Below are 22,133 nucleotides of genomic sequence, written 5' to 3' on the forward strand. Positions count from 1 at the left end.
TGCCTCTAAACTCTGCATTGGGAAGTAAAACGCCCGACAGATGTCAGCAGGGGATTTGCTCTGGTGTGCAAGGACTGTGCATGTCAGCTGCCCTAGGCGTGCAATTGTTCCAGAAGAGCAAGCCTTCTGCTGACAGCAGCAGGAAAGTAACATATGCACATAGTAAGTTGTCCATGTGAATTTAAGCCATTTGTGAGTCCCTGGACTTGCTTCAGCTCCTTACTGTGAGAGGTTAAATTTTATTTTTAAACAATCACTGTTTCAAACCTTCACTAGTTACTGAGTGCTCCAGGCTGAACCCTTGAAACAATATAGATGTCAATAACATATAAGAGCTTGACATTTAGAAGGCTAGTTTATGGAATTTATTTTCTGGTGCCATACAGCACCCGAGTTACCAAACCTTTATCACAGTCTGGATGAAGTCTCGCCACATGGAAAATCCTGAAAATGGCTGCCTGTAAGGGGCTTTTTGGTTGCAGGGTGCAGTCTGCCTGTAGGGAACTGTTTGTTTTATGTTCCCTCTTGGCAACAGCCTATTCCCACTCATTACCATCAAATCCAATTCACAAAGCATTTCATTTACTCGATCCTATTTTTCCACAATGGAGCCAACCATTGTAGACCATCCAATTGACTGGGTATGGTTTGGCCTGATCTGTATTTCATGTAAAATACAAGCACCCCCGATGCCCATAATAATAACACTTCAAGGCAAGAAACTGGAATAACTTCACTCCCAACAGCCTGGCCGCCTTGTTGGCTGATAACTTGAAGTCGGAACTTCACGAAAAGGAAGATCACAAACTGCTTGTTTCTATTTTTAATAAGAATATTACTAATGTTTTAGACAATATCTGCCCTCACCCATAGTAGAACAGCAACATAAAACCCTTGGTTCTCAACAGAGCTTGCTAAGGCCCAATTACTGAGTCGCCAGTTAGAAAGTAAATGGTATTTAAGCAGACAGAACAGCCAAAAAGTTAGAAAAAAAGTTTGCACAACAACAATATTAGATATAGCCCTAGAGGAGTGGGTGGAGTCAAAGGAACGCACAGTGCTTTTGTTGAACTAGGTGGCAGCTTCGAATGGCCAATTACATACACTCAGACAACTAACTGACAGCTGAACATCAGCAAGATGCACAAAGAACCCTGGAGATACAGTACTATAGTTCGACATCAGAATTCTGGAACTAAGTGGAGAATTATTAGTATTATTGCCAACTTCTGCGAGTTAAATGCCAGCTAGGTGACACGGACACTCTAAAGTCATAGAAATATTAGGTTGTTTAGCGGATTGGGTCACAGTCTGAGAAAAGAAAGGAGTCTCGGGTCTACACAAAAATCTCTTGAACAGGAACTACAGAAAGTGAGGCTGGCAGGAATTGGGGAACAAAAGCAGACAATGATATGTTTCCAGTAAGGGAGGAAGGATTGTGGTAGGACTTAGTCGAGAAAGGATAGGTATAAGAATAATAAAGGAGGGAACTGATCAAACTACTTAAAAAAACAGGAAGCGCATTTTCATCCATTCTGGGTCAGTATTAGCAAAGTATCTACTTCTGATGCATTTCATATGCCCAGTGTGAGTTACTGGGCTTCGCTTAATACATTAGCACCCCAGATCTCACAAACTGACACTGGTAGCGGTCTTTGAAAAAATCAGATAGATATAACACAGCCCTTTCAACACCATTTGACCTGTTTTACTTTAAAGTGCTTCCATTTGGGATGCATGGAGCTCCAGCCAAGCGCTAACAGCTCAAGGATCAGATTCTGAGACATCACCAACGTTTTACAGCTACCTACCTGGATGATGTTATTTCCAGTTCAAATTGGGATCCCCATTTAAAGCATTTGGGGTTAATATTGGAAGCATTACAGCAAGGAGGGTTAACGGCTAATCTGGCTAAATACACCGTAGCGGCAACACAAGCACAATACCTGGGTTATTTTATTGGGAATAAAAGGTTCGCCCTCAAGTGAAGAGGAACAAAGATCCTAGTATGAGTCCAAGGGCTACAAAAAAGGAAGTTTGCTCCTTACTGGGTTTTGAGAGATTAACTTGTTCCAAACTTTTGGACTTTAGCTTAATCACTAACAGCATTTTTTTTAAAGCCATCCTCAAGTCAGTTATCTAGGAGTCAGCAATAAGAGAACGCATCTAAAGCACTTAAGGCAGCTCTAGCTGCAGACACTGTGTTAAGATGTCCACATTTTAAACAGCCCTTTATATTGCAGATAGACACTTCTGGGACCAGGCTTAAGGCAGCTTTGCTACAGTATATATTGGTAGGAAGTCACTGCCTCATAATATCTTGTATGCAACTAATGTGAAGGAATGGCTGGTGATTCCACGGGCCACGGAGGCATTTAAATATTATCTTGTAGGTCGACATTTTGAAGTCAGAACTGGCCATGCTCCAATGACCTAGTAAGCCACCATCGAGCGTTATGATGATTCCTATCATTACAAACAAAAGGCTTCTCCATAAGGCATAAACCACAAAAGATGATGAGCAAAGCGATTGTTAGTCAAGGAAGCGGACACTGTCCTCATTGAACGTCAGGCCTTAAGACAGATTGTCAAGAGGTGCATGTAGGAAACCCCCAGAACCCAGCTCCAGAGAGAGAAGTAACCATGAAAGGGATCTCTGTGGTTGGAATGGGGATCTGTAGCAGGCGGATAGGAGTTCTCCATCAACAAGAGAGAACACCAAGTTGTAGCATGCCAAAACGAGATATCCAAGTTTATTTTTCACCAGAATAACCGATACATCATGGGAAGAGCGCACTCGCTTACCCCGAAAAGGGACAACCGGCACGTATTAGGCAGCAGAAACAATCCCTACGGTATTAAAAAATCTGTATGCTAAAGGCTAGAAGAGAGGAAAAGAGGACCGATAGTGGGGGGGAAGGAGGGGAAAGAATCTGCCAGAAAGTTCATCCACCAATGGGAATGGAAGGAGTGGGACAACGAAATAAAAGCCTAGGGGCTATATAAGCCAGGTGACCACCGGTACAGCTGCAGACTAGCCACATGGCAACACCCTTCCTTACAATAGGCGCTTCTTTTCAAGCAAATACAAGGGAGGGGGGGGAAGGGAGACTGGTTATGCAGCAACACTCTTCCTTACCATTGGTCCTTATCTCCAGTAGGAAAGTGAAAGAGGCTTCCAGGAACTACTGGGAATGATAAGCCCGAAGGGAGAGCCCAATTCCTGTGGGTAGCGGGACGTTATTCAAGCACAGAATACATGTTAACCTCAAGGAAACCCAAGTTTAGAGTATGAGAGTTATAAACCGGTACTCATAAGCAGGGCAGGCCTTGAAACATGTACTTGCCCACTTGCTATGGCGAGTCAGACTAGGGCGAGCTATTTTTAGGACCTATTGTTCCCTCTGGCGAGTGAACCTAAGCATGAAGGGAACATGTGTTCTGTTCATTCAGAAAGAGAATGAGCAATAAAGATGCCTTTAAATCTTGTTTTTATCTTGACACATTTTCTGTCTGTTCAAGGTCAGAAGTCAAATTTGTCTTTTTACTAATTGCTGCTAATCTCATCCTGGAAACTTGGGTTGGTTTTTCTTTCTCTTACTACAGTTAGAGGTTTTTATCCAGTGAGCTGTCTGACAATCATTGTAAAACAAGAGGCTGTAAGATATCAGTTTTTTTTCGAACACACAAAATGTAAATAGCTTGTAAATGAATAGCACAAATATTTAAAAATATATCAGGAATTACGAAAGCACATTTGTTTTTTGTAAATCAGAAGTGTGATGCAAGAAATTATTTAAATAGGAGAAAAACAAATTAGAACACTCCCTTGGTGATGTGCAAATGACAAATGTATGCATAAACTCTATTTCCAAACATTATTGTTAGCACTCTATACAGTTTTATCAGTAAAACCGCATGTCAGAGGGAAATTTAGTGGCCATTTCAATTGAAAATCTGCAGATTGCAAATGACTGTGTGCTACCCCTTCATGCTTTAGTTGTGTATTTATTAAACATGATAGTTTGAAAAAATGCTACTTTTCAGTATGCATCTGTTTTGACATGTAGAGCTGCAGAGTTGTACATTTGCATAGATCGCCATCTGGTGTTGGGCTCGGATGCTTGCACCTAGCTGTTTTCGTGGAAGAAGTCTTTTGTGACCACAAGATAGGTGACTCCTCCCTTGGACGATAGAGCGCATGGACATCGACTCCATCTTCAGATTGTTTTTCGCCATGAAGGGAAAAGATGGAGTTTGCAAGAAATAGAATAGATGTCCATGCGAGTGCATCTAATTAAGATAAAAACTGGAACCGATACAGGTCCGGGCGGGTGGTTAACGTGTACTACTCTGCAGCTCTACATGCCAAGAACAGATGCATACTGGTAAGTAGCATTTTCTGTTCGAGGCATATGAGCTGCAGATAGTACACTTTGCGTGGACTGTACAACCACATCTCCCCTAGCCGTGGTCACCTGTATTTGTTGCAGTAGTTTCAAAAAGTGTTTTAAGAACAGCTTGGCCCACAGAAGCTTGTTGCTTGGCCTGCACGTCAACACAAGAATGTTTTGGTAAAGGTGTGCGTAGTAGACCAAGTTGCTGCCTTACAAATGTGTTCATGGGGAATGTTCCCTAAGAATGCCATGGAAGCCTCTAGTTTGCGTGTTGAATGTGCTCTAGAGGGAATTGTTCAAGTGCGTTTTGCTTTTTGGTAGCAAATTTGAATACATTTGACTATCAACCTGGCAATTCCTGTTTTGGAGATGGGGTAGCCTTTATGAGGTGGAGAGAAAGATACAAACAGTTGTTTTGTTTTCCTAAAGGATTTAGTTCTGCCTGATGGAGCAAGGATTTGCACGTTACGCGACTTGCTTGTACTCATGAACCTCGAATAAACATTAATGTCATAACAAACAAGTTTGTTTTATTAATATTGCACTTTTACACTACACGCGGGTGTCCCAGTGATGCTTGCCTATGTGTTTACTAATCCTAACTACGCTTGCATCTAAGATGGTCGCTGCTATGCGGGATTCTAGTCTGCGCATGCGTCGGTCATACCCATGTGATGTGACGCACACGCAGTTCTGGAGGGAACTTTTCGCTCATGCGCAGTACAGCTAAAGATGGCTGCTTTGTTTCTAACATGCTCTTCGCTTGCACTGCTGCTTCAGCACAGCTATTTCGTTCTGCTTAGCTCCTAATGTTATGCTATAGATATTATAGTATAGCCAATCATGGTATACAGTGTATTCATTTTTTCTGTGTTTCTAAATTGGTTTCGCTTACTTTTCATGTATCTATCTTTGGAGGCCTGGGAGCGGTGCGCCACCCCATCTTTGAAGCCAGTGTGGTACTAATCACGTGATGAAAGAAACGAGAGTCATACAGCAGTGGAACCCAGCCAGCTGGCAGCCAAGGCCAAGATGCTCCTGGGAATCGACCTGTTACCCAGCAAGACGAAGCGGACTTGTACCTAATTTTGATACAATTGTATTAAAATATGTATACTCTATTGTTTTCTAAATTTCTATGCCATGGGAACTGGAATGTAAGGGGTGGGTTCTAAAACTGAATATTTAGTATGGGAAAGTTCATATTATAGGTGGTGTCATGACCTAACCGCCTCTCTTGTCCAATCCGAAGTTGAGGATCCTTTCACTTGCAACATTGGTGGGTGGTACACTGACCCGAAAACAGTATAACTAGCCTAGGTTTAGCTAGAGAAATTGTCCGACTTGTCCGAATAGCTGACCTGTCACTGACCCTACGAATTCTATAGGTTATTAATACAGAGAGCTGCGGAGCACTCTGTCCGTAATTTCCACAAACTCAGTCTGGGGTGGAGAAACCTTAAGTGCTGGCGAAGCACTTTCCTGGGAGATTCGAGAACCCAATCGGGGTTATTGGCAGATTCCTTGCAGAGAGGGCGTAGCGCAGGCGTTGCATCCGAAGCTGCAGGTGTTGGTCGTACCCTTTGATGAGCCCAGTCCTGATCCAAAATCCTGGGGTTATCCTGTCCTGACTGTCCAAGAGCTGTACCTGCTCGCCTACTGGCATCCTAAATCCTTGAGGGTCTTTTCCCGCCTTTCCCAACTGACCCGTGGCCAGGGTTAGTCTTCTTTCCGTCCTAGGTAAATATAATATATGTGGGTGTTTGTCTATCTAAATCTTTTCTCTCCTATTTTTCTTTCTGAATAAAGCAAACTTGCCTATGTGATTTTCTCTGACATTTGACTCTCACGAAAAGTATTATTCTAGCATGTTCCTTATCTTCTCCCTACCTTTACTTATACACTGAACTGTTTGATTATCTAGTATGTTCCACTCTTACCCTCCCTATAGAAAATAAGTGCATCTTGGAAAGTATTGTTTTTCCTTCTAAATCAATTAGCACATTCAAAATTCAGCATTTCTTAGTATGTTCCCTTTTCCTTACCACCCTTAGTGACGTTGTGAAAGTCGTTAAGACTAAATAGCGTGTTCCTTATTTTCCCTCCCTTTACTCTTCAAATTCTTAAATGATTCTTACATTGATTCATAGTTACACTATATTTCTGATCCTAGTTATTGATAGTCTGATCTGTGTGAATTTCATTCTCATGGCATATGAAAATATAGATGATTAGATAAAGCTTTGAAAACTTCTTGTGTTTGTGGTTATTACAAAAGTATAGACAAAATATAAATGTACATGGTATTGGTGTTAGGTACCTGTTCTCGAGGATTGGTAAGTCAGGTACACGGAAATAAACAGAAAGGAAACTCGAATTACTGATGGTGGTGTGTAGGTTACCTGATTTATGAAATACAGTGATAAACACGTTATGGGCCCAGGGGTGTATATTTGGTAAAATATGAGTTGGGTGACCTGCGCGCGCTATCATGTCTATGTAATAAAGTAAAGCTCTTTTGACGTCGAGCGTGTGAAGAGCTTTTTCTGCTTCTGAATCAGGGTTTTGGGAAAACACTGGTAACTCTATTGATTGATTAAGATGAAAAGCAGAAATTACTTTTGGAAGAAATTTTGGATTTGCTCTAAGAACTACTTTGTTTGGATGTATTTGTAAAGCTGGTTCTTGTATGGTTAAAGTCTGGATCTCACTTACTCACCTAAGAGATGTGATTGCGACAAGGAGAGCTACTTACTATGTAAGGAATTGTAATTTGCATTTATGTAAAGGCTCAAATGGGGAACCCATGAGTCTAGTAAGTGGAATGAGTGGGAGTGGCGGAAAAGCGTACGCAAATGCCTGACCAGCTCATCCATATCGAATTGCCCTTGGGAGAGCGGGTTTGGGAACCTGGGGGCGAAGGTTGGGCATTTTGCATTTGCTTGTGTGACGAGCAGATCCATTTCTGGTTGGCCCGATATTTGGAAGAAAGGTTGAAGAACTTGTGGATGAAGTTCCCATTCGTGTATTTGTTGAGTCTGCCAACATAAGAGATCCGCTATCTGATTGCTTACTCCAGGGAGATGTTCGGCCAGAAGATATATGTTTTGTGGAATTGCCCATCCATATGCTTTGTGCTAGGCGAGAGAGCTGCAGAGAATGTGTTCCTCTTTGCTTTTGTAAATAATACATTGCTGTCATATTGTGTGTCCGAACTAAGACAGTCTTGTTGAGAAGATGTACTTGGAATGACTTTAAGGCTAGAAATATTGCTAGTAGTTCTAGGTAATTGATGTGGAGCTGTTTTTGTTGGGTGCTCCACCTGCCCTGAATTGTATGGTTTAAGAAATTGGCTCCCCAGCCGGTGAGTGATGCGTCTGTTGTTAGTACGATCTGTGGAACCAGCTCTAGGAACGGCCGCCCTTTGGACAGGTTGTGTGTGTTCCACCACTGCAGAGAGCGATGTGTGCGGCTGTCCACCAACACCAGATCTGTAAGTTGTCCTTGAGCCTGGTTCCACTGATGTGCCAAACATTCTTGTAAAGGGCGTATCTGAAGTTTTGCGTGAGGTACGATGAAAATGCAAGAGGCCATAATTTCTATGAGCTGCATAAACACTTGTGCTGGGAGAGTGTTGGGGCTGAAACTTGCTGATGAGGGTTTATATGTTGGCTATCCTGGCTGGATTGGGATATGCTAGAGCTTTTTTTTTTTTATTTCTGTTTATTGTCTTTCGATCAAACAAAGAATATCAGTAGCATCGTTACAAACCATAATCGGTACATTAATGGTCTGTCTGCACCTCTGGCATTCATAGCAGTAGTCCTCATCCCGCAGGTATAGCATTCTATCAGTAGAACATCGAGAGGCAGTTGGGGGTACATCAGTACATTAAACATCAGTCTCATATAAAAACAACCACATTACTATTACTTCAGTTAATGCTCTTGTTCGCATAGACGGCCAAGCAGCCTATACTAAGATGCATATTATTTAGATCATCAGTGGCATCACTTTTGTGTACAATGGAAGACCTTTCCAACTTTTCTGCGTGTTTCAAATCTGCTAGTGCGTGGCTATTTCTGTGTCAGGCGTCGAAGTCTCACGTGGGTGTGTTAGTAGGTAACATGTTAAGGGGGCACAGATATCTCTGCGTCTAGAGGCACAAGGTAGCAGTTCAGCGTATGTGGTGAGGTGGTCTTGGCAGGTCACCAAATCATCAATCCAGCCTTTGAATTTGGGTGCCGGCCCTCTGCCCTAAAGGCAGGCCACCCGTCTCTTGGCAATGAGTAGTGCAAGGCCGACATACTTGCGGTGTGCTGCCTGCAATGGTTTGACGTAGCTGAGCAAAGCCATCAGTGGTGTGGGCTCTATGTGAGTATTTGTCATTAGTGTCAGAGCGTCAAAGACTCGCCTCCAATATTCATTCACACCCGGACACTTCCAAGCCAGATGGAGAGAATCTGCTCCAGGAGCTTGACATCTGTTACATCTCTCCGAGTCTCTTAGATGGTATCTGTGCATCCTAGCCAGTGTGTGATATAATCTGTGCAGGAATTTATAATGTATTATACGAAGCCTGCTGCTGGCCGAGACCCTCTCAGTCTGCAAGCAACAGTATTCCCAATGATAATCAGTCAGGGTGAAGCGCAGTTCCTCCCCCCATCGTGTGCGGGATAGTGTAGCCGGCAGTTCCCCCTGCGTGTGCACTGTCCGATATATCAGGGAGACAAGACGCTTAGCCATTGTACTTTAAAGCATCAGCTGTAGTGGTGCTAACTCCTGTGGTTCAGCCGGGAAACTGGATCCCCTGTCTAAGCCGGATGTACAGAAAAACGTCAAGTAGGGTTTGTTGCAGACCCTGTAATACCTGTTCAGCAGTGCAGAACTGCCCATTGTGGTACAAGTCCCCCATGAGCGAATGTTGGTGCGCTCCCTAAAGTTGTGATATATGGTTTCCTGGAGAAGAGGCATACTCGGATGATATGTGAGAGGTAAGGAAGGAGAATATGGCATGGGAGTATTCAATATGCGCCCTATACGTTGCCATGCTGCTATCGTGCAAGTAATGGCGGTCGGCATCTTGTATCTAGGGTTGATTGGGCCATAAATCGCTCCATCTATTGGGATGGGGTGCGCGAGCCAGTGTTCCGCTGCAACCTGTGGCATATACCATGGCTGTTCCACCCAGAACCATGTATAATTGGATGGTGCGCTAGTGTCGTATAGTTCGAAATTTGGAATTCCAAACCCGCCCTGTGAGTATGGTCTAATAAGTATATTTCATTTCAATCTCGGCTGCTTACCCCCCCCACACAAGTCACGTCAACTCCGACTTGAGTGCCTTAAAGAAATACGTCCCTGGATAATACGGAATATTTAAAAATAGTTAAAGCAATTGGGGAAGGACCACCATTTTGATTAAGGACGCCCAGCCCGCCATGGATAGGGGCAAAGCAATCCAGCGGGTGACACAGTCCGCTATGCGAATCTTTGCATTGCCATAATTTAAACGCATAAGTTCCTCTCTGTCCCTGGTGACACGTATCCCTAAATATCGCAATTCCTCGTCACACCACTCTAAGGGATAATACAACGGAAAGGGATATGCTAGAGCTTTGCAAGTGTCTATTGTGGCTCCTAGATACGGATGTATGTGGGAGGGTTGAAGGTGTGACTTGGGTGTAGTTCAGTGTCAACCCCAAGTTGTTTTAACTGTTGAATTGTTTGTTAAGTGTGGTAAACAAACTGGTTGTATGAGTTGGCTTTTATCAGCCAATCGTTTAGGTATGGAAATACATGAATTTGCTATCTTCTCAAACGTGCTGCTATTACTGCAAGGCACTTTGTGAACAACCTGGGTGCTGTGGTCACCCCAAATGGAAGAACCATGAACGGATAGCGCTGGCCGTCCACTGTGAACCTGAGGGATTTTCTGTGAGCAGGGTGTATGGGAATGTGGAAGTAGGCGTCCGTGAGATCTAGTGTGGCAAGGAAGACGCCTTGTTGAAGCAGTGGAAGAACCTGCTGAAGAGTGATCATGTAAAAAAAGATCTGATTGTATGTACAAATTGAGAAGTCTGAGGTCCTTAGGGTCCCGTCTTTTTTGGGGATTAGGGAATACACGGAGTAAACCCCTGTCCCCCGATGTTGTATGGGAACTGGTTCTATTGCATGTTTTTGAAGCAGTAAAAGAACCTCTTGTTTGAGGAGTGTTAAATGTTCCTCGGATATTGAGCGCTGTTTGGGTGGTAGGTTGGGTAGAGTAGCAGTAAGTTCCAGGCAGTAGCATATTGGATAACTGGTCTTACCCACCTGTCTGTAGTGATGGAATTCCAGACAGGTAGGAGCTGTGATACTCTGCCCCCGACCGGAGTGGAATGGTCTGGAGGGAGTGAAGGGAAGTCACCCCTTATTGCTAGGGGAGGTGCGAGTGTTGTTATTACCTCGGCCTCTTCCCTTGCTGTTGTTTCCCCTGTATTCCCCTCTAAAATATCCTGTGTTGGGGGATGTTTGTGTGGTGTTTTTGTATGAAGCAGTGTCTGTATTGATGTTTTTGGATGCTCCCCTATAGAAGGAGCGTCGAAAGGAACCACGTGGGGACGGAGACTGCAATGCTTCCATGGATTTAGCAGTCTCTGTGTCCTTTTTCATTCTCTCAAGAGCAGTGACTACAGCCGGTCCAAAAAGCTGTTGCTTGAACGGCTGATTGAGGATAGTTGTTTGTACCTCCTGCTTGAAGGCAGAGATGCGTAACCAGGCATGTCGTCTGAGTAACACGCTAGTGTTAATGGCCCTAGAGGCGGTGTCTGCTGCATCAAGGGCACATTTGATTGATGCATTAGTTATTAACTTCCCCTCCTGAATTAAATCATTAACCTTGGTCTTATATTGATCAGGTAAATGTTGCAATAGGGTTTCTAGTTGGTCATAGCGAGCCCTATCATACCTAGCAAGTAATGCTTGTGTGTTGGCTATTCACCAGTTATTCGCAGCTTGGGCATCTATTCATTTGCCAGAAGCATCTCATAATTTGGACTCCTTGTCCAGAGGTGGCGCGTCACCAGAGGTTTGAGAGTTGGCACGTTTTCTAGCATTAGTTACCACTAGGGAATCTAAAGGGAGCGGACCATTGATGTAGGCGGGGTCACTGGGAGCGAGCTTATATTTTTTGTCAATCCTGGGATGTAGAATTCTAGTCTTAACAGGGTCTTTGAATATGTATGGGCATGTTTAATGACACCTTTTAACATTGGCAGTGTGTGTAGAGTCTTTAGTGACTGTTCAAAAGTGTCTAGTAGAAAATCCTCCTCTGCAGGGTCTGAATGCATTGGGACACTATGGTATTGAGCCGCCCTATTTACAAGCTGGTTAAAACCAATATTGTCATCTGGGGGAGATGGCTTTGTTGGATATGCATGAGGATTAGGGAGGTCTGCAGGATCTACTAGGTCATCATAATCGTCCCAATCACCCTGTGGTACGTCTGTATCATTATCAGGGTCATCAAAAGGGTCAGTGTTGTGTCCCCCATCCCCTAAATCATCATCACCGGGTGGTAGCGGAGAGTTTGGTGAAAGCATAGGAGAGTGTGGAGGAGAGACAGGCTTAGAAGGAAGAACAGGAGAAGAGGGTTGCAAAAGTGAAGTAGCACAGCCCTCCTTCTTTAGAGGCACTGCAGGAATGCCTGGGGGGGTCCAATTTTCTTTTGTTGTGTGGAACAGTAGACACATGTCCTGTTTCAGGGACTATATGGAGTATTTTTTGTTTTGGATCAATAGGATCCGGTTGAAAAAGTTCTTCCCCTTCTGTAGGTACTTTCGAGTCCGATTTTTGGGGTCTAATCGAGGTTTGGATTTGTGCTCCAGAGCCTTGGAGGGTGTTTTCGGGTCCTTCGGCTTCGATGTGGAGGCGGAAATCTTTTTCAGTTCCGAATGTTTCGGTTCCGGATCCAATGCCTTTTTCTTCGGCACGGGGATGGTCGGTGCCGAGGTCTTTTGGGAGCAGGTTGCGCTCCGTGCTTCGGTGCCGAAGGCGCCTGTGGGACAGTAATATGCGGTTTGCTCGGTCCCGAACTACCGAAAGGCTTGTCTTTTGTCTTCGGAACCGAGCCCAAGGGCAGGACTTTTGAAGCTTGTTTTTGGTCGCGACTGGGGCCAGCTGACCAGGGCCTTCTTTTTTTAGAGGTGGGCTTGGGGCAGGGGCAGTTGTACTCACTCGTTGACCTGGAGTGATAGGATGGTCTGAGCCGGGGTCATCTGCTTCAGACACAATTAGCAGATCCTCAGAGTCCCTTCCGGAACATCGGGCCTTCATCGAAGATGTCCACCGGTGCCGGAGCTGCTCGTTGAGTCATGATGTGGCATCGGGTCTGGCGATCACGGATGGTCTAAAGGAGGCTCAGGCCTGGCAATTGTTCTTGTCGTGCTCAGGTGAGAGACACAGGTTACAGACCTTGTGGTGGTCACTGTGTGGGAATTGTGCTCCACACTGGGGGCATTTTGTAAATTGGGTCCTTTCCATGAGCCGGAGGCCCGAACGGCGTCGATAGGCCCAGCGGCCCGCGTCGACGACTGGAATAGTGTATTTGAGGAGCTTGTCGAAGATCACGCAATCGAAAACAATACAGTCGAGTCCAAGATTGTTTTGCGCATCGAAAAGGTTTGGAGAATATGGTGCCGAACCGGAGACCAGAAGTTACATCCGAACCCGATGGCGGAAAAAAACAATCTGAAGATGGAGTCGATGCCCATGCACACTATTGTCCAAGGGGGGAGTCACCTATCTCGTGACCACAAAAGACTTCTTACAAGACAACAAACAAGGTGCAAGAAGCCAAGCCCAACACCAGATGCTGATCTATGCAAATAGTGCTATCTGAAGCTCATATGCCTCGAACACACAATTCAAAAAAACATTCCTTTGCCTGCGCCAATGTCAACGTGGTTAATGACCTAAGAGGGAAGTCAGGGGTCATGTGCAGCCTATATGTGGTAGATTTGAATTATATATGGAGCAAAAGTTGAGTCTATTAAATCAAACAATAGAGTTTTTTGCACATCAGACATGCTAAACTGGAGTACTGGAAGGTGCCCTCATATGTGATAATGAAGAAAATGGCGGCTAAGTGAATCCACAATTTACCCAGGATCACATCATTTGAAACCAGTTTATGGGTCAAGAGGATAACAATTAGGTCAAGTAGATAATTTCAGTTTCCAGACATGCAGGTCTAGCAACGTTTTTATGATTTTTCGAGGCCTGAAGACCTACAGTGAGAACCCAACTGAGAGGATTAACAGAGAAAGGAAAATACTCATGACCAGGGGATATGCCATGAAGGCATTTAAATCTTTACATGGACATTAATAAACCTGTTTATCAAACCGTGGCCTGCACTTTTACTTTAGCACCAAGAAGTGTCTGCAAATGGCGCACTCTACAAGGAATATACAAAAGACCATCACCTGCCTGTGGAATGTAATGTTCCAATGCTTGACTGGAGATGGATGTATTTGTTTGCCTGTCGGAACGTGATGTTGCGTCCAGGGGTGATTGCTGCTGTCTTTCAGAAGACGTTGCTACATGCTATGAGTTCTGTATACCTGCTTATGTGCTGTGTTGACCATTAAAGTAATGGGGTGACCCAAAAAGGTACTGGACCTGGGTTTTAACTGAAACAGAAAATTAGTCCAAGACCTCTACATTTTCAAAGCCTGAATAAATCCATCGCTTTTTTGTTCAACAAATTCAGAAGCCTGTCACTACGGATCAGCTCCAATCAATAAATGCATCTCATACTGCAAAACTCAAGAAATTTAAAGAAAGCAACAGCAACAGAAAACGTCCAACCTGGAGTATTATTTAATATCTCAAGCTCAACAAATTAATCATTTCTAACTTTCTTGGTTAATAACAATGGTTGCCCCGATCGGAGCGTGCAGATAGAAAAGATATAAGTGATAAAGTGTGTAAGAAATTAAGACGAAAAGGAATTCACAGAAAATATTTGTGACATCAAATATTCATAACAATTTATTATACAGTACACGGAAAAAATCAATTGATCGTACTTTAAAACCTGGCCAAAGCAAAACAAATTTACTCAAGCTTTTTATCTTAAATATTGACTCATCTGTGTCAACAATAAAGTCTGCACATCAATATACAGAGACAAATTGGTCCAGGTTTTTTACTAGGGGCGTCGACGTTTGCGACGCTGTGCTTACGATTACTAATTACATACCCGAGAACAGTAATACGTGGAGTAAGCCATCTCTTCTGACACCCAATTGGATTGTTGACCTTGAGATATTAAATAATACTCCAGGTTGGACGTTATCTGTTGCTGTTGCTTTCTTTAAATTTCTTGTGTTTTGCAGAATGAGATGCATTTATTGATTGGAGCTGATCCGTAGTGACAGGCTTCTGAATTTGTTGAACAAAAAAGCGATTGATTTATTCAGGCTTTGAAAATATAGAGGTCTTGGACTAATTTTCTGTATATGTGCTGTGTTGGACTTGGCCCTTCTGGCAGGTTCACCCCTGAACTTTTTGCTTTTTATGGTGACCTGGTGTTAGTGATTTTTGGCTTCTGCGCACTTTACCACTGTGTCCCAGGGTAAAGTGCGTGCGTGCGTGTAGTGAGGTTGGCCTGCCCTCCCATAGAAATGCATGGGGAATGTTTGTGTCCCTGGTAGTTCCTGATGCATGGGGCGTGCAGAGTTGAGTTTGGTATGTGCGGACCCGTGTGATTAAATGCTACGCAATGATGTTTGCGGCGTTAATGTACCTAGTGTGGAAGTGCCACTTCTAGAAGTTGGGCTGTCTGTGTATAAACGGTGAAATGACTGGCTGCCTTGTGATTGGCTGGAACAGGCTGGTGTGCCAGGTCCAGGAGTCAGGATGGACCTGCCCCAGTGGTGAATGGGAGATCTGCATGTTGATGGCCGGGGAGGAGTGCACCTGGGACCTGAATAGGGCTGGGCTTTCCCCACACAATGCTGGCTCTGCCCCCTGTGGTGCGCCTAATGTCCCTAGCCTGGCCAGTGAATGGGAAGGGTGGTTGAGCACCTCAGAGTGCTCCAGAACCAGCTGCAACTGGTTTTCCCCCCACCCTGCACCTAAGGACAAAGGGATTGAGTGTATAAAAAGGGGCTGTGTCCCCTTGCAAAAGGTTCTTCTTGCTGATCCTAATTTGGAGGGGGCCTGCTGCTGCTGGGGGCCAGAAGGACCGCCACTGGGACTGCCTCCCTGCCTGGAGGGCCCCGTGAGCTGGCCCCTGGGCCCAGCCTTTGCCCCCCCCCTGCCTTCCTAGGAACCTGGTACCTGAAACTTTGCCCTATAGTGCATGGGAGCGCTTTTGTTTTTCCCTGCAGCGCCTGGGAGTGCTAGATTTGTTTGTGGGGGCTCTCTGCAGCGTTGCGCTGCTGGGGAGGGAGAGGGATTCCCCCTCTTGCGCAGATTTACGGCGCGGGTGCCCACCCCGCTCATCTGACTTTTTTGCCCCCATGGCAGTTGCATACCCCGCCAGGGACTCCGTATTTTACCGGGTGCCCAGCCGGGATTGCCCCCGGCAAAGAGAGCTTCCCAACAGGCCGCCGCTCTGCCCACGGCGACCCGGAAGCGCCCCAACCCGGAAGCAGCTGGCCGGCCAATAGCAGCGCGGCCCAGGAGCAGGCCCTGGAAGAAGAGGCCGGAAGTCCCCGCCCCCGCAGCACGAGAAGAGGAGCAGGGCGGCTGAAAGCGCAGGCGGGGCTCCGGTGTTGCAGGAGAGCCCCGCGATGCCAAAAGAAGAAGCCCGCAGCCAGCGCCTCCCACGGGGCTCCCAGGAGTGAAGGAGAGCCCTGTGGTCCCCAGCAGAGAAGGAATCCCCGAGGCAGGGCTCCCGCAACCGCGGTGCGAGCCCTGCTGTCCAGCCATGAGGAGGCGCCAAAGGAGTCCCGGTGAGTGGGGCTCCGGGTTTGGCAGTGCTGAGCACAGTTTACCTCTGACGGGTGGTACGGATAAAATCCCAAATGATGAATGGCGGATCCGAATGGTGACTGATGGGTATTTTTCCTCATCCCTTGAGAGCTTTCTGTGACGCGACCTGTGAGAGTCTTTGGGTGCTTGGTTGGTTTTCTCTACTTTTGGGCACATTTGCTGAGACCCTCTGGTACTTTTGTTTGTTTACAGAGACCATCAACACACCTGCTTTTCTGCCTTCCTCAGCCACTTTGTTCAGTGAAATAAGCTTGCCAGCAAACTCACCTTAGTATCATATTGGAATGTCATTGCTTTCTTATTTTTCATGAATTGGTTACCTTAGTTCCCCAAACTTGCCAGACTGTGATGGCCAGATTATTAGAGCTTCTATGAATGAGAGTGCAATAGTGCCCTTAGGTAGCACTTAAAAAGGTGCAGGGTTTTTGTCAAAGGCCGTAATGCTGAGGGTCAATGTTCGGGTGCTTGCCAGAGTCTTATTTCTAGGACCGGGTAAACAATGGGCAGCTCCAGTGTAGTAAATATCTCATCAGCTCACAGTCCATGCAGCTGCATCTTTCAATTAATAAGTCCTGTTATTTACAATTAGAAACAGCAGTAGAAGTAGCAGAAAAACAAGCCAATGACTGAAGGAAGCTGAGCCCCCACACTCCGTGTCTGTGTGTGACACAAGGCGGCTCCAGAACAATAACTACCAAATAAAACTGCACCTTTGCCTTGCACTCTCCCCATAGAATGTCCTCTGCTCTATATGCAAAGTTCCTGAACTATTCGCCCGTACAATCCCCCTGCACAATGCTGCACACTGAATAGATGGCGAGAACAAAAGCCCTTTCAAATTTCCATTTCTGACTATTTGTGAATACCTTCACCCCATAGTATCTTGGCACTGAATAACCTGGTTATTGTTACCACTCACTGGTACTGGTTTTATCGACTTCTGGAGGATGAAATGCTAAGTGGACCTATCAGGCTCTGAACCTATGACCAGAGCCTGGTACATTAAATGTTGCAACACAAGACACACACACACATACGCACACACACAATTGCTCTTGCACTCTGCCCATTGCACAGTACTTTAATGAACAAAGATACTGCACAAAGCTACTGCCAGTTTCCCACATATAATGTCCCCTATACTTTGTTCCCGCATAGTAGTAATGCACAGTATTCCTGCAGCACAGACTTGTGCACAGCTGTGTCTCCCATAGATTACATTAATCCTCGGCACAGTCTCTGCACAAACCCCTGTACAGAGCCCAAATAACATGCCCCCTTGCAAAGATACCGTAGAATGTTCCCTGCAACTTATTTCTTCTCGCCACTACAGAGTGCCTCCTGCATGAACCTTTTAGTGTGAGAAAATACACGGCGGCTGCAAGTTGCAATAATGGAGACTGGAAGTGATGGTGAATGGTAGGGTGTACGTGTCGTCAGCAGTCAAGTTCCCTCTGAGTGACACATGTTACATCTTTGAACCTTGGCAGCAAAAACTCTCCTCAAACCTTTTGCAAGGCAACCATAAACAGTAATCTTCCAGAGAAAGCAACAAGCTCCTCGGAGCCCCAGGATAAGCACTGGCCACACTGCTGCCCTCAGTGGTCTCTGGCTTTTGGGCTCAGTGTGACTGTGCCAGCCTAGCTAGTGCTGCAGCGCCTGGATTGTCACCATGTTTTCTGAACTCAAGCATCCTACATCCCCCTCAAAGTAGAAGATGCTGTGTGCACCGTATGGTAAATATAGAAGGCGCGGAAGTGAGCTGATACAAAGAGAATGCATTCTTCATTGTGAACATACATTTCTAACAGTTTTTGTCCCAGTTCTATGACCCTCTAGATCCTTCTCTCCTTCTCCATCCTGTTTGCATCCTATTCTATTCTTCGTTGCTTTACTATTTGTGTCCCTCTGACCGTTCCAAATCCATGTATCTTGCTTGATCGGTTATATGTCTTTCTTTACTTTATCCCTTTACTATCATAGCTTCTTTGCCCTGTTCTTCTCCTATTCAGTTCCTACCCTGTTCCTGCTTGCCTCATTCCTCGCCTATAACTATTCTCGGTTTTATCTCTATACTTCTTCCTTTGCTCATTCTTTGCCATGTTCCTACCCATCTCTAAAGTAAAATTATCCAAAAAATGAATTCAAAAAGTCCACAAAGAATATGTAGACAGAGATCTGGTGATCACGCTGGCAGTAAGCAGTTCAAAAAGCGACAACTAAATTGTACCTGCGGGGGGAAAAGGCGGTCCACAGCGGTGTCATTCCCACCAACGCCTTTGGCCAGTGTACCATCCAAAATTCCAGGGAGGCTCAGGGCACCAGCGGCGTCCAGCTCACTACAGGCATCAATCTCATAGTGTACATACTTGCAGGTGTCCATGTGGAAGCAAGTGTTCAGAAACGAACAATCGCCCAGGGATTCGTCCGTATGATGGTTGATGATACGCCTGTGGATGAAGGAGGTGGAGAGGAAGAACAAGAGTCTGAGGTAGCTACAAAAAATCCAAGCTGATTGTGCATTTCTCATTCACAAAATCATGTATCATTATTGAGGAAAAACCAAACGTGAGGGTTCATTTTCCCATAGGGATTCAAAACTTTTGATTCCCCTGTACCATCAAGCATAGGAGATATTAACAACTACACGCAAACATGCAATTCTAATAAAGTTTTATTTCCCATTGCTAACCCCAGGCCACGACAATACTAAAAGCTAGTATTTACCTTTCTATTCTAAATGTCATCCTGTGATTTTGGTATTACAGTGTGCAGGTCTAAAACTAAGTTTTCTGTAAGCTTGATAGTGTGCTTTTGGTTAATAAAATCGTGTTGTATTAATTTTATCTGCTTCTCAGGATATCTGCTTTTATGAGAAGAGCAACTTCCTGCAGGGCTGAGCTCATTCCTTCATTGCTTGTATGTCTTTGCCTTCAGCTGAATGGCAGTTTGCTGCCTGGCCACACCCCATGCCTGGAGCAGAAGATCTGCTTCATTGGTCACCCTCTTGCCAAGTGTAGCCATATTCAACGTATACCTGAAGTGAAGCTTCTTGCATGGCCGATCAGCATCATTTGCCTTCATGCATTCTTCCTTGGTACCAAAGTCACAAAACTCCTGCACCTGGGCTCGGCCACGGGAGCGAAACTTCTCCACGATTGACTGCTCCTTGGCTGTAGTTGTATTAAGAAGCTCTAGAATCTCCTGGCTCACCTGTAGCAGAAGAACAAAGCAAGGTAAACTGGGATGGGGCAAGAATTTTAGGGGCACAACAAGATAAACATAATTACTCACCTTCGGTAATGCCCTTTCTGGTGGATTCTGCGGATTCCTCAGCTTATGAATTCCCCCAGGTGCCAGACTGGATCTGTAACTTTTCATATCAATTGCTCCTACATGTCAATAGGTGATACCATCAAACCCTGTGGTTGTCCCACTGAAGTGATGACAGAGAGAGCTGTGTGTATGCACATCCATGCTTGCTGATGTCAGTTTTCCTTCAAATCTCTTTCGCCCCATCACTTGTAGACTGGCCATGAAGATTGTAAATGTGACAGTGCACAGAATGTTGAGGTCTTTTTTAGAGCTCTAAAGTTAATTTTATAAAACAAGAAGGAGAGAGTGTAGATAGTAACCCACAGATATCCACCAGAAAGAGTTACCAAATGTAAACAACTTGGTTGGCCTTTTGATTGATACTTCTAACAGCAGTTCTTACACCTTTTGAATAAATGAAAGTACTACCTCGCAGAGGTGGAGGATCTAAGGAGTGAACCTCAACCAATAAGTCCTGCAGGACCAAGCAGGCAAAATGGCTGTGCGGCGGACTTGATTGTCAAGACCGAAGCCCTTGATGAAGGCGAGTACAGATGACCATATTGCAATGTCACAGCTATCCAAGACTGGAACACCCTCATCAAAGGCCACTATGGTGGCCTTAACCTGGTGGGAGGAGATCGTATTGTATTGTATTGTATTGTATTGTATCTATACTTCTATAGCGCTACTGTCACCCTACGGGTATCCTGGCGCTTTTAGATATCCAGATACTTGGTCTGCTGGTTGATGAGGAAAGAAATGGAAACATAGATCAGAGTTTTGGGAAAAGCCAAGTTTTCAGGCCTTTCCTAAATTCGATTAATGAGACACTCTGTCTAATCATTTGTGGTACCTTGTTCCATAACTGTGCCCCTACCACACTGAAAGCCCCTCCTCCCCCATCCGGGAGCGTTTACATTTTCTGACTGCCAGCAGACCGGTACACGAGGACCGGAGCTGTCTCTGAGGGAGATACCAGGAAAATCTTTCCTGTAAAGGGATTGGGCCCATCTCGTGTAAGGCCCTAAACACCTGGCAGAGTGATTTGAATAGAACCCTTTCTCTAATTGGTAGCCAATGGAGCTGCCTCAGTGCGGAGGTGGAAGAAGAGTCACGTCGCAGCCCCAGTGCCAATTTTGCCGCCGCAGACTGGACTCTTTGCAGCCCCTGAAAGATGTACTGGGGGGTGTTACAGTAGTCCAGTCTGCTCAGCACTGTGCCGTTTACTACCATAGCGTGCAATGGTGGAGAAGTGTGGCTCAGGGGTTAGAGGCGGCAGACCCGGAACCTGAGATCGGCCCTGGACCAGGGTTCAATTCCCTGCCTCGGCGGGTCTTGGGCTCAAAAATTCCACGGACTCGACAATTCTCGTTCCGGTGCCTACTCGACTCACGAGCTCACACTCTGTGACTCTGGGCAATAGCTTGCTTAATCTCCAGAACGGCCCCTCGCGGTGGGATGCCTTGCTTTCACCTTGTGGATACCCTGCCGGGGCTATCTCACAGGGCAATACCAGGACGGGTTCCCTAAGCAAGCGCTTAGATACCGGGTCGGTGATTTGCGCTATATAAATACATGTACATTTACAATTCCTTTGGCAACATGGGGAGTATTCGAAGGAGCAGGCGCAGCAGGCCAAAGCAGACACTAGCAGTCTTGGATGCCTGCGACTCCATCTGGAGGTTTTTGTCAATTAGGACCCCCAGGTTTCGTACTGTATTGGCCGGGGTCAGTGGGTCTACCTCCGGAGTGAGTCTCAACTCCAATGGGGAGTAGATAGTCGGCCTTGCAGGGGAACAGTAGAGCACTTGTCCCCTGTCCCTAGGAGGCTCTTTCTTGGCCAGAGTAGAACATTTTTTATGCCCACGATGATTCACCTGGACCAGATTTGCAGCTGAACCACTTTTCCCTTCTTAGCAGTAGCAAAGGAGAAAACAAACTGGTTTTCCTTATGTTTTCAATGTAAAAGCTAGGGGTTCTTTCTACATTAAACCGCTGAAGCCTCACCTCCTCTTTAAAGGAAAGTGGGGGAGTGAATAAAGCAGGGAGAGTGATGGACTGTCCCATGTGGAAGGGCAAAACTCCTTTCAGCAGAAAGGAAGTACAGGTTTGCCGCACCATTAGTCCGGGAAGAATGTGGAATACAGAAGTTGCACTGATAGCACCTGTAGCTCACTGATACTATGAGCAGACGTGAGTGCAATGAAGAATACTGGCTTAATAGTCATTAATCTCATTAAGCAACTGTGTGTAGGTTTGAAGGGTGTGCACATCAACAACGTGAGCACCCAACTGAAGCCTCATGGAGGCATAATAAAGGGTGGGGGAAGAAACATATATGTGGCTCTTTAAAGAAACACATTCAACAGGTGACTTGAACAATTAATGATGGTCATGCAAACATAGAAAGGCCAAAAGGACTGAAAAATAATC

General features: G+C 45.3%; 1 protein-coding gene across 1 annotated transcript in view; it reads right to left on the reverse strand.

Annotated features, from left to right (window-relative positions):
- The window catches only part of METTL3 (methyltransferase 3, N6-adenosine-methyltransferase complex catalytic subunit), a 125,510-nt gene that overhangs the window by 42,405 nt on the left and 60,972 nt on the right, over positions 1-22,133 (reverse strand). The window contains exons 4-5 of the mRNA XM_086923636.1: positions 19,420-19,595; positions 18,613-18,832 (exon numbers count right to left, since the gene is read on the reverse strand). Of these exons, the coding sequence (XP_086779762.1) occupies positions 18,613-18,832; positions 19,420-19,595 (396 nt within the window). The remainder of the gene's footprint in view (positions 1-18,612; positions 18,833-19,419; positions 19,596-22,133) is intronic.

Source organism: Lissotriton vulgaris, chromosome 5, assembly GCF_964263255.1.
Source record: "Lissotriton vulgaris chromosome 5, aLisVul1.2, whole genome shotgun sequence".
Classification (NCBI taxonomy): Eukaryota; Metazoa; Chordata; class Amphibia; order Caudata; family Salamandridae; genus Lissotriton; species Lissotriton vulgaris.